At 39.1% G+C, this 13566-nt stretch overlaps 1 protein-coding gene across 1 annotated transcript in view; it reads right to left on the bottom strand.

Annotated features, from left to right (window-relative positions):
- LOC308438465 (uncharacterized protein) overlaps positions 1-13566 on the bottom strand; it is a gene marked incomplete at both ends in the record, with an annotated part of 253517 nt that overhangs the window by 188058 nt on the left and 51893 nt on the right. Inside the window, one exon of the mRNA XM_080939852.1 lies at positions 4494-4570. Within this exon, the coding sequence (XP_080795978.1) occupies positions 4494-4570 (77 nt within the window). The remainder of the gene's footprint in view (positions 1-4493; positions 4571-13566) is intronic.

Below are 13566 nucleotides of genomic sequence, written 5' to 3'. Positions count from 1 at the left end.
TTCTCAACTGTAACTTTGCTATTATTATAAAGCATAATATAAACACCTGTCTTTTCTGATTCTCTTAGGCAACCCCTATGAAAAGGTCACTTAATCACAAAAGGGGTGGAGACCCATAGGTTGAGAACCACCGCTCTAGCTACATGCTTGATGAATGTAAAAATTGTGTAGATACCTGCTTTGCTACATAGTTTCATTAGCATACCAACAGAGCAAACATGCTCAGTATGTCTGAAGCCACATAGATCTAAGTACATTTCCCATCCATTAGGGCTTGAATGCATAGATGCACAAGATGTAGAGGACCATCAGTATTTGATAAGATCTCTTGTCATTTCATTTTTTCTACCCACTCTTCTTTGATACTACAACTTGTTCATATAACCTAGAGAAAAAGGCATTTATTTAAAATACATCCTTAGCCAAAATGACAGACATATTTTCTGTCTTTAATGCAAGGGCTAGAGATCAAGATTTGTTTCTTTCCTTCGATTGCTCCCAGGGTGCTTGCCCTCTTATTAATATGCACTCCCTTTATACCAGGCTCTTCTTCATTCTTGACTTTTTTGTTTGCTTGTTTCTCAAATCCTGACATCATCTGTCTGCTTTCCCAAGTACATTTGAATTACGAAGAATCTTATCTCCCACCTCTCCTGACTTAAGTTTAATTCCATCAGCAGGGCCATCTGTGACAATAGCTGTACCCCCACCAGAGGAATAGCCTTTTGGGGTCTCACTGCTGATACAGTTTCTAAGATACAAATTATCTCCCTTAATGTTGTTGGAGCTGAGTTGACATAGGGGTTCATTAGGACACACATTTGCTGGCAATTCAATTTCAAATTAAATACACTTTGTTGTAAATTTTATTACTTTTAAACTACTGTATCTATTGTCCTTAATGGCCCTATTATACAGTTATGAAGGTAAACAGATTTCATTAGTAAACATCAAACAACTTATGTTAACCACAGCAAGATGGCTCCCCTCAGTTTCTTTCTTTGTTCCCTTAGTAAAAATTAAAAGGTGCTCAGAAATGTCCTAAGATTTTAATCTGAACACAAAGATGTTATATTCACTATTAGGATATATATATATCATATATATATAGAGAGAGAGAGAGGGGGGGGGGAGAAAGGAGAGCAAAAAACTAAAAGAAACATGGTCTCTGGTAATAGCCCACCTTTTTCTCAAACTTACTTCCTGCAAGCTAAAAGAAAGTGAGGGGCCATCTACCCATTTCAAAATTTTTAACCCAGAGCTTTCTTGTCTAAAGGAAATGCAGGAACAAAAACTGGAGCAAAGACTGAAAGGCCATCCAGAGACTAACCCAACTAGGGATCCTTCCCATCTTCAGACACCAAACTCAACACAGTTGCTGATGCTAAAATGTACTTACCTACAGGAGTCTGGTATGGCTGTTTTCAGAGAGGCTCTGCCAGCACCTCACTAAAAAAGCTGCAGATACTCACGGCCAACCGTCAACTAAGCCCTGAGGACCCCAGTGGAAGAGCTAGGGGACAGATGGATGATGGGGACTGCAACCCCACAGGAAGAACTACAATATCAACTTACTGGACCCCTCAGAGCTTCTCAAGGCTAAACCACCAACCAAAAAGTACAGATGGATGGGCCCATGGCTCCATCTATATATATAGCAGAAGATGGCCTTATCTGGGCATCAATGAGAGGGAAGGCCCTTGGTCCTGTGGGGGCTTAGTGCCCCAACGTGGGGGCATGCTAGAGCAGTGAGGTGGAAGTAGGTGGGTGGGGGAGCACGCTCACAGAGGCAAAGGGGAGGGGAGATGGTATAGGGGGTTTATAGTGGAAAACATTTGAATGTAAATAAATAAAATAAGCAATTAATTTTTAAAAATAATTTTAAAAGGGGAGCAAGTACCCAGAGACATTTTTGACTTGAGCTCCTATAAAGCAGTTGTGGTCAAGGTCAGAGGCCAGGAGCAGAGATGAGGTCCTGTCTGCATTGAGAATGGCCCCCATAGACTCAGAAATTGTACTATTGGAAGATAGGGCTTTGTTGGAGGAAGTGTGTCACTGGAGGTGACTTTAGGATTTCTGAAGGCCATGTCAGGTCCAGTGTCACTCCTTCTTCCTGCTACCGTTGAATCTGGATTTCAAACTCTCAGTTCCTCCACCAGTTCTATGTCTACCTGCACTGGACCAAGCTTCCCACCAGAGGAATATTGAACCAAACTCTGAAACTATAACCAAGCCCCAATTAGTTTCCTTTAAAGAAGCTGCTGTAGTTAGGGTGTCTACTCACAGCAATAAAACCCTAAGACAGGACCAAACGGAGATTATCATTTCTGTCTCACTCTGGTAAAGCATTATTAACTTCATGTTGATGAATGTACAGCCATCTTCCATATATACTGTTTTCTCCAGAGGCTGAAACCCGGAGATGCTCCAGAACCTTTTCTATACATCCAGGCTTCCCCATAGATGAAGTCATTTCTACCTGACTTACAACACCGAACATAGTGCAACTTCTATGTAAATAGCTTCTGGGCTGGGTTGTTTAGAAAAGTAACAGGGGGATAATCGCTGTATGTCTTCAGTATATATGTTGGGTCTGGTCTGTTTTTTGTTTATTTTTTAACAAATACTTTTTTGTTAAAATTTATTTCAGTTTACATTTGTGTACATATGTACGCATCTGTGAGTACATACATGTGAGGACAGTATCCCAAGAGTCCCAAAGAGGTTGTCAGATCACCTAAAACAGTGGTTCTCAACCCACAGGTGCTGATCCTGTTGTGGGTATCTTGAATATCAGGTATTGACCATACGATTCATAACAGTAACCAAAGTACAGTTATGAAGTAGCAATAAAGATAATTTTATGGCTGGGGGTCACCACAACATGAATATCTGTATGAAAGGGTCACAGCATTGAGAAGGTTGAGAACCACTAATATGAAGTTTGAGTAACAGGTGATTTGGAGCCACCCAATATGGTTAGTGGGACTAAAACTAAGCCCTCTCTGAGAGAGCCGTATTGCTCTTCAACTGGGCCATCATTCCAGGGCCTATGCATACTTTCTAGCTAAAGGCTGGTTGAGACTGTGACAAGGTGCACTCAACACAACACGAAAGGTGCTCAGTTGTGCATCATCAAAACCCTTCCCACTGCCTACAGACCAGATGTAACCTCTGCAAAACACTGGCTTCTCCATGACCTGATAGCTAAATTATTCATCTTTAATACAGAGTAGAACGGATGCTAGAAATATTATTTTCTAACTTGTATTTTTTTTACTTGGTCCGTCATATGCCTATTTTTCCATTTGCTACATTTAGAATGTTAAGTACCTCTAGTGTTTAATTCTGTCTGCTGCAACGTTTTAAAACGGTCTCTTATTGTTGGCTATTTAGGTTAGCTCCGATTTTGGCTGTTGCAAGTTAGCCTGGAATTAGCTCTCTCACGTGTAAAGTCTTTGCAGGCTTCCCTGGCAATTTCCATAATACAAAGTCCTATCATTAGAAACGTTGGGCATGGAAGGGATGCTATTCCATGTTCTACTGGTCTCTAGTTGGACATAGAAATGGCACCTTAATGATATATAATCCTAAGTGCACAGCTAGCGTCTCAGACACTACGTGGTCTTCAGAGGGAGACAGGCTTCACTCTAGTGTTTACCCTATTTGCAGTTGGAATACAAGCCAAGGGAAGTGGCAATAAAGAGGCAGTACCTACGCACAGCAGTCTCCTCAGCTTCAGCACCATTGACCTTTTTAACCAGGTAACGCTTCGTTGTGGAGGCTGCTCAGTGCACTGCAGGACTATTTAATGAATCCTGCCCTCTGCTCATTGAATACTCTTAGACAACCTCTCTAACGCCAGCTTCCAGAATCAAAATGCCACTAGATGTTGCCAAATGTTCCCTGGGGATGACATTGATGTTCTCTGGAATGATGTAGCACTGAGTATTCAGCAAGCTCAGAGAAACTCTGCCTGACATACTTTACTTTTTACCTCATTCAGCCCCCAGGATACCCAACAGGTGTCATCATTCCTGCCTAACTGACAGGCAACTGATGCTGAAGGATGCCAACAGCTTTGTTCAAGGGCAGTGCAAATGAGACTGTGCCAGGTGAAAGCTGACTCCTAATCCATGCCAGCTCTGGGTGTGGTGGTATGGGCTGACGGCAGTGCCCACACCTTGGAAGTTCCTATACTGGCCCAGGAATCAGAATGTTATTGGAGAGGTCAGTCCAACACAGCTTCCAGTTACATCAGCAAGGCTAGAAGAAGGCCCATCCTCTGGCATCTCAGAGATGAAGAATACTGACCTATCCCAGGGTTATATGGAAACATAGCTTCCTAAATCCTAGCCCTCTAGTTCAATTAACATAGGAGCACCTATTACCTGCTATCCATCCTTACTTAATTCATAGGAAGACAAAACACACACACACACACACACACACACACACACACACACACACACACACAACATTAAGGAACATACTTTTTGAATGTTTTTTCCTTCTTTAAACATGACATGGCAATATCCTGGCTGAGTCCTCTTCTTTCAAATTTCAAACCCTACATGGAAAAGAGAAAGATGAAAGCAAAATTTACAAAACGTATACGGCACACACTTGAAATGTCTTTGAAGCAACTGGACTTCCTCAAACCAGAACATGACCCCCCTCCCCAAAGTTATGATTCCCCAAGACAAATGGGGAATTCTACCTAGGGTGACTGCATTTTCATGAAGGCTGACTTTCCTTGCTCACATAATTGCTGCCCAGGAAGATACAGAGAGCAAGAGATGGCCTTGCCAAAGAGGACAAACAGTTGATGCTTACACAGACTCCCATGTCTCTTTCTAGTTCTTACTAGCCAAGGCATCTCAATCTCAACCAAGTCATACTCCATGTGCACATTTCCTCCTCTCTCCCTCCTCTCTCTCTCTCTCTCTCTCTCTCTCTCTCTCTCTCTCTCTCTCTCTCTCTCTCTCTCTCTCTCTCTCTCTCTCTCTCTCGTGTTATATGGCTTTACAACAAAAACAGGGACACATGGTTAAATGTAAAGATTACAGGAGATAATATAGTGTTTTACTCATGTGCCCACTTCCAAAGTAAAAGGAGAAATAATTACACTAGAACAATAAGACTATTAACTATTAATATTGTACATATATAGTGATAGTAACTCACATAGGCATACTCTATGGGGGGGAAGTGCTAGACACAGGGGTGAGTGTTGGCTGGTTTCACAGGTTCAGGAGGCTGTGAAATCCAGACCAGCAGGTCTTGCATTCTCTTTGATAAAGTCTCAAGACCTGGAAGTGGGTCCCTGTGGCTCTGTATATTTGCCCAATAAACTCCAGGCTCCATGGCTTGAATTTTCCTTCTTTTTTAGTGTCTTTAATTCACTGATATTCTTAAACCTCTCAGTACATATTAATTGCATGTGTTAATGAGCTTCTCCCTGATATTATTTCCACTTGTTTTTGTTGTTGTTTTGTTTTGGTTTGGTTTGGTTTGGTTTGGCTTGGTTTTTTGATGTATCACATCTCTCTGCCCTTTGGATTCTCATCCTGCTTCCTGCTGGTGAATCTAAGAAGCTTGACATATCCGCATCTGGTGGTCTCTTGGGTCCTTTTAGTTGAAGCAGAGGTTTCTTAGCTTTGTGAGATTTCTGTGTCTTTTATTGATAATTGTTTCCTTTGGCAAAAGTGAGACATTGTGTGTCTCAGACTTCCAAGACAGGAAGTATGAAATGCTCAACTCTCCAGGAATCTAGTATTGTTTGATTGAAAAGAGCGGGGCAGCCCTTCACCCCTCCAACCTTCTTTCCCCTCCATGAACAGTACTCTGGGGCTTTGCTTCTGATACTTCTGTGGTACTAACAAAAGCTTCAGTGGTGACCCTCTTGACTTCCTGAGCCACAGTCTTCATTCAGGAACCATTTCGATGTTGCTCGATGTACGAGAGGCTATGAGTGTCACAGCCCTCGAGACTTGACTCATTTGACTCCTGCTTCTAGTTTATCTCTTTCTCTCATCCCATTTTTTTTTCTACCAGAAGCAGCAAGAATCTATCAAGTGGCATGAACAGGCCTAGGGTTTGGTATTTTTTTTATCTCTACTATCTGTTTGCTAACCACGGTCTCTATTTTCCTAAGAATTTCTGCAGGCAGCTGGCTGCCAGTCCCTCTGGTACGCCCACAGAAGGAGTTTCTTTTCCCCATTTTGCAATGAGAGTTTGTTCTGCTTCTCACACAGGAAGGCTTCACCACCATGTCTGAAAACTTGTGAGGATTCTTGCCACATTTTTCTTAAGATAATTCACATCTTCACTCAGGTTCTCCTTAAAAGTTCATTGTGAGTCTTCAAGGTCCCTGAAGATTTGGGTTTTGCAATAAACCATGTTCCAGTGTTAGAACTAACACCCGATTAGAGTCATGGTCTGCAGTCCAAGCATGATGCAGTTTAAGACCCACCCCCAGGATCACGACCAGACACTGAAGATAATTTTATACATTATTTTCACCATTATACCTGCTTGGGAAATGAAGCAATGGGTGATGTACATCCATGATGTGTATAGAAAGCTAATCATGGAACCCATTCTTTCATATAATCAGAGCTGAGAGTTTAACATCTTCATCTGAAGGCTGCTAGTGGAAGTCTAGCTTCCAGGCAGCTAAAACTAGGGTATTAATCCCACACCCACAGTGACACACCTACTCCAACAGGGCCACACCTCTTAATAGTGCCACTCACTGGCCCAACCGAATACAAACCACCACAGCTTACAGAGAAAAATTTGGTTTAACTCAGTTTTGTGATTCTAAAGTCCAAAATCTCTTTACCCTATGACAAGGCTTCTATTAACTATATTGCATGACAGAAAAGTGAGAAAAAATGGCAACTGCATGCAGAAATGACCATCATAGTAGGGCAGATTGGCTTTCTAACAATCCACCCTTTGAGTTCTTCGCTTGTCCCATAGGAGCTACAACTCCTGTGGACACCATTAACCCAGCCTTGGGTGGTACCCATATCCAAATCGCCTGCTAAGCAGTTTCCCATCTCAGTGATTTTGCCATCACTCAGACCCTGGGGACCCAACACTCTGCACATAAATGTCTTGGGTCTCAGTCACACAGTATTCTAATCACAACAGTGCCCTATCAGTACATACTGATAATAAGACATAGATCATAAAACTACATAATTTGCAAAACAGCTCTCTGAAATGTAAAATCAGATGGAAAAATAGTAACGAGGTGGCACAGAAAGGTGTGAAACCTAAGGATTGATGAGTACATTGCATTTAAAGTTGGTGACAACCTGCATACCTGGCAGATATCCCAGAATTATTAAATGTTTAGGGTATTAAAAAAAACTGAGTTATAGGACATACTTTAGAGCCCAAAGGGAGAAAATATGTTTCTAATGTTAAACATAAAGTCACGCTTTCTGCCTTCCAACTAAATAATGTACCTACCAATGACCTGATGTCATCTGAACTGTTACTCCACATATCCTGTCTTTTTTGTAGACATGGTATCAGGGAAAACAAAATGAAATATTCAAAGATGAATAATTGCTTCCAGGAGGAAGCAGTAGTCAAGGGTATCTATAGGATGTCTGCAGCACAGCTAATCCAATTGGTATGTCAGGCTTGCTGGATGGAAAAACAGCTGCAGTACATGCTTCTGACTGGGTCCTGCTTTCCAAACATGTGGTAAAGCATATTTAAGGGACGACTGGTGAAGTCTTGAGCACACACTGAATATTACATAAAATGACTACGAATCTTCCTAAATATGTTGATGTTACTTGGGTTAGGTTCTTATAAATAACAAAGCATATGCTTTTGGATTTATTCTGCATGCGTTTTTATAAAACTAATAGCCAGTCATTAACTCCTCCTCCCCTGACAACATCCAGAAGTTTCTTATTAAGCAGTTACAGGGACCTTCTTCACAGACCAGGAGTGTAACCAGTAAGAGGAAATGGGAACCAGGCAGAGCAATATAGACACTTCTAACTTAACCTTTTGGAATATATTTTTACATACATTAAGTTAATATACTAAAGAACAGAGTATTTTGTCGTATTACATTCAGTCAGGACGTCATATAGTTTATCATCCTAATCCTCACCCTGCACATAAGTATCTTTTCTCCAGGCATATTGCTTTCCACTGTGTATTTCTTTGACATGGCTGTACTATACCAATTCTCTGTTCTTAACTGCCCCCTGCCCATCCAACACACTCCACCCTCCACCAAAGGAACACACTACAGCTCAGAACCAATTTTCATACTTGGAACACTGTATATGATTCTTTCTGCTTTATTCTGGTTTGAGAAAGGTGGCCTCCTTGTAGCCTAAAATATCTTCTGCCTCGTTCCCACATTACTGGGATGATAAGCATAGACAGCCATGATTTCTCTAGAAGATATACGTTCAAACACACTTTTCATGGCACGAGAATTAAATGGCACACAGCCTTGAGTGTATGTCTTGGAAAAATTCTTTGTTGACAGAGGCTATCTTATTTCAAAATGACTGAATATTAGAGAGAGGGGGAAAGCACCATGGAGGTCACCAAGATGGTGAAACAACCTTCGTCTCCCTAGAAAAGTCACTACAGTGGCAAAGTCCTACTAAATTATACTGTTGGACATAAACATGATTAGCCATTTCTTTACCTAAACTAGAAAAAAAGGGGTCAAATATTCAGGAGTTCGGGTTCTTTATAAAATTTATCCATACCTCATTTTTTAATTTAAGGTATGATTTTAATTGAAAATTCGAAAATGTGAATTATTCACTGTGTTCCACAAACTTTTTTCTACTCACAAATGGTCAATGTTGGGTATATAAATTTCAGCCTATGGATATAAAAGTGATGATAACAACACACACACACACACACACACACACGCCCGCACGCACGCACATATGCACACACATGCACAATTTATTGGTATTTTTTTCACCAAAAAAATTAAAGGAAGTGTATGACCTTTCTTAAAAACTATTAATTTTTGCTCTGAAAACATATGTACATAAGAATTTTCAAACATATACATTGTTAATCTTTGGCACTCTGTATACCTCCCCTATTTTGCTGGAGTTACTAATTTTAAAGAGTACTTAGGATTTCTATTCGAATAACAAATGTTGCTACTTGTTAGGGATGAGCGAATTCATAGCCCACCATACATATATAAATGATCCAAGCATTTATTGTCAAAATATCAAGAAAATTGAAGTATGAGAAACTTCCCATGCAATAATACGATTGGAGATGCAAGTAATCATCAGGAAGGGAAGCAACACAGACTTTCCCAAATAACACAGACAGGTATTTTCTAAAAGCCAGAAAACCAAGGAAAACCCTAGAGGGATCCTCAGGCAGCTGAATCTCTTTAAGAAATGGTGGTTATCTCCACCTTCTCGCCATTTAAAGCTTTGGTTTTATATGAGTCATTCTTCATTCTAGGTACTTAATAAATATTTTTTGGTTTTGCATTAACTAAACATATATGTATGTATCTATTATATACAAAATGAAAAAGACCTTGCTTATGAAAAAGTTATTACTAAGGCAGAGTCACAAAATATATGTGAGCAATGGTTTAATGTAGTGTAGGAACAAATGCTAAAAGTGTTGAAGTTGGTACCTGACTAAGAATATCCTGATCAATACAGGTACTGGGTTATTATATAGCTTAATAACTAATTGTTTCATTATCCCATTATATTTTATTGGGCTTGTTATACTATGTAATATGATATAGGTTATATTGCCCTTCATTGATTAAAATACTGATATCTAAGAAATTAGGTAAATTGTCTAAGGTGACATATGTCATAAGAGCTCAAATCTTTATCTGTTGCTTAGTTACCTTTCAGTTCAAGTTTACTCCATGGTTCTGTTATAAGTCATTAGAAAAATAATGTCCTGGGGATTAGAAATACACAGTTTGCTAGTGGAGTGCCTCTAGTACAGCAGAAACATCAAAGAATCAGAAAAATTTACATGAGCAGTGAACACCTGTGTGAAAATATTTCAAGTTTTCATTATGAGATGAAGTGGTGAGAGATTTAGATGAGAAACAAAATAAGGAAGAATTGAAGCAAAGAGAAATGAATAATCATAGATAATATTCATAAGCACCTTAAATCTAATGCGTGCTACCTGGTCATCCTAGAAATCACCCACTGGAGAGGCGTTGTTAACATTTTCATAGTGAACATTTGTGTTTTCAAAACTAATTCTTATATTTGACATTTATATATCAGTAAAAAACTATGTAACATCTTCTAAAACTCTAGCACATGATTGAAAGAAAGTGGGGAGGAATATGAGGAAGACGAAAAAGAAAGAGGAAGAAGAGCCCTACGAATGCATGGAATAGGAGGAGCCAAGATAAAAGCTGAAGATACAGAAAATCCTATTTAATAAAAATATAGAAAGAAATGACACATCTGGGATGGTGGGCACTGAGCAGGGATGGACATTCGAACACAAAGAATGTAAAACTCCAAATATATAAGACAAACAGGAACTTCCCCACAACAAACTTTAGGCAAAATGACAGAATTATATCTATTAAAAGCTTCCTAGACACTCCTCCACTGTTGGTGGGGTTGTAAACAGGTACAGCCACTCTGCAAATCAGTCTGGCAGTTCCTCATAAAATTGGACATTGTACTACCTGAAGACCCAGTTATTTCACTTCTGTGCATATATCCCAGAGATGCTCCAACGTACAACAAAGACACATGCACCACAATGTTCATAGCAGCCCTATTTATAATAACCAGAAGCTGGAAAGAACCCAGATGTCCTTCAGTAGATGAATGGATACAAAAATCGTGGTATATTTACACAATAAAGTATTACTCAGCTATCAGAAACAATGACTTTATGAAATCCCTAAGAAAATTGATGCATCTAGAGAATATCATCCTGAGTGAGGTAACCCAGTCACAAAAGAACAGACATAATATGCAGTCACTGATGATTGGATACTAACCCCAGAAATCTTTGAACACCCCAGAAACAACTTACAGGATATATGAAGCACAAGAAAATCAAAAACCAAAAACAAACAAACAAACAAACAAAAAAAAAAAAAAACCGAAAGCCTCGGTCTTTCTTAGGAAAAAAAAATAAATGTATAGCACCCTCTCAGAGTGTGGTATACCTGGACCTTAATTAATTAATAATCCAAGAACTAAGATGATAGCCCTGTGGCAATTTTTGGTATTCACAGTTTCTTACGCTTAATCTATACTCAACAAAAAATCTGTTTCCATGTTACATTCTGTCCTACTGTACTTCATGCTCATGGTAACTAGTGGGATTTCAATGCATGCTATCAAACCACTAAAAGAATTAAGTACTGACAAAAATATTCATATAATGTTATTCCAAAATTCCTTTTAAAATCTGTATATGTATCCCTATTTTTTTTAAAAAAGTGGTAAGAAAATAAAGAAAGAAAGAAAGAAAGATGGAAGGAAAAAAGAAAGAAAGAAAGGCAGGAAGAAATAAAGACAGGAAGAAAGAAAGAAAAAAGGCAGGAAGACAGGAAGAAATAAAGAAATAAATAGAGAAAGAAAGAAAGAGAGAGAAAGAAAGAAAGAAAGAAAAAAAGAAAGAAAGAAAGAAAAAGAAAGAGAAAGAAAGGAGAGAGGGAGGAAGGAAGGATACTACCAGACTGGTGATGTCTGGCATTTGCCTTATTGGAAAACAATTTGACACCTTTCAATCTGGGGTTGAATGAGATCAGCTAGTTTGATATGTGATGTGGCTCCATTGTGGTTAGCCCAAACTGGGTAGCTTTGCATAAGAGTAGACTTAGTTTATAAACTGCTTGCTCATCAAGCAATGTTGTACCTCAGTAGATATAGAAGACCCTCTGACTAACTTAAGAGGTATGGAGAATGGTTTAGATTAATTTGTACTGAATCAGTAGCATAATTATAAATAGCCAATAACTGATTTGTTGGGTGCAATCTGCTGCCCCACCAACTGTCACATTTTCTTAAGGCTTACACCTTAAATACAGCACATAGCTAATCTCTATTGGGATGTATTAAAACCAAAACTAGTACACTAACTGCACTCATTGCATTCCTTTAGCTCTAATTCTTCAGTGTCATAAACCTATTTGATCTAGAACTACAGAACCATGAAAACTAGAACGTCTGTGTTTGTATTCTTTGGAACAACTGATTAAATTTGAAGATCATCTTTTTGAGACATGTGTTGGTTAGTTTTAATTGCTTAATTTGGCACAACCTAAAATCACCTGCCAAGAGAATCTCCTGGGGAATTGTCTGGATTAGGTTGACTTGTGGGAATGAGATCAACATTTGGGGGATTTTCTTAATTAGGGTAACTGAGATGGGAAGACCCCTCTTGGATTGTGGGCGGGGCTATTTCATGAGGCATGGCAAATGAAGAGGAGAGTGGCTGTGCCCTGGAAGTGAGTCTGCAAGCCTACTCTGCTTTTGACTGAATGTGACCAGCTGTTTCATGTCTCTATACTTTGACTTCCCAGCTATGATGTAACCTGGAACTCTGAAGTAAATGAACTCTTTTTCCCATAAATAGTTATTTTAGGGCCATTGGAAATGAAGCTGGGACAAGACAGTTAACATACACTAAGGTTCTCTGCTATGTAAATCTTCATTGTTTAAGCTGTTAAAGTTTTCATTAGGCAGAGTTTTAGATTTATCATACACCCTATTGTTCTGCTACCTCTCAACTTGAATTTATTTCATGGGGATAAATATGTGTTTTCTCACCTGCTTCCCCAGGATTCCCTGAGGCTAGGTATATTGCTTACTTGTGTGCTTTGGATTATTCCTTGTAGGACCTTAGGCAAGTGATTTAACACCACCAGCATTGGCATTGCTTTCCTCAGTGTGAGGGGACATTATCCATATTATAGCATGAGTAACGGACCCATTAAGATACAAAGTGCCCAAGTAACTCATCCCATTTGGTAAACAATAAATATCCATGTCTAATTTAATCATGTATAACCTGTAGTTCCGTTAATACTGGGTGATAGTGTTTTGCTGTTGTTTTTAATAACAATATTTTAAATTTACTACGTATTTTCACCCAATAAAGTGAAAGAGGTTGAGAAGTAAATAATGAATGAAGTTTTCCCAGCTATCTGCAGTCCTTACACAGCACAGCGTCACAGTAGGATGCTTGTCTATTGAAGGCAATGTTCAGAGTTTGAGAGATGACAAACTGCTTTTAAAAAAAAAACTTTCATCAAAACTATAGAGATCTATAGGCTCAAAAAAGAAAGAAAAGAAAAATTTCTTCCCTCTGTGAAATTTATATTTTCTTAAGCAATAATTGGTTCAAAAACCGTTCATCAGATTCCTGGCCATTCATTCAGAGGAGTTGGGAGATTTTGCTTCCCAGAGTGACCTTCACCACGTACTTATAATGATCTCAGACTCCATGAAGACTTTACTTGAGTTATTTCTGATTGTTTTGTCTGAATTTGAACCTCTCACCAACCCTAGTTGCAGTTTT

This window comes from Micromys minutus (genome assembly GCF_963924665.1).
Source record: "Micromys minutus genome assembly, chromosome: 1".
Taxonomy (NCBI): domain Eukaryota; kingdom Metazoa; phylum Chordata; class Mammalia; order Rodentia; family Muridae; genus Micromys; species Micromys minutus.
Note: the sequence above shows the minus strand (reverse complement) of the source record. Positions and strands in the feature narration are given on the sequence as shown.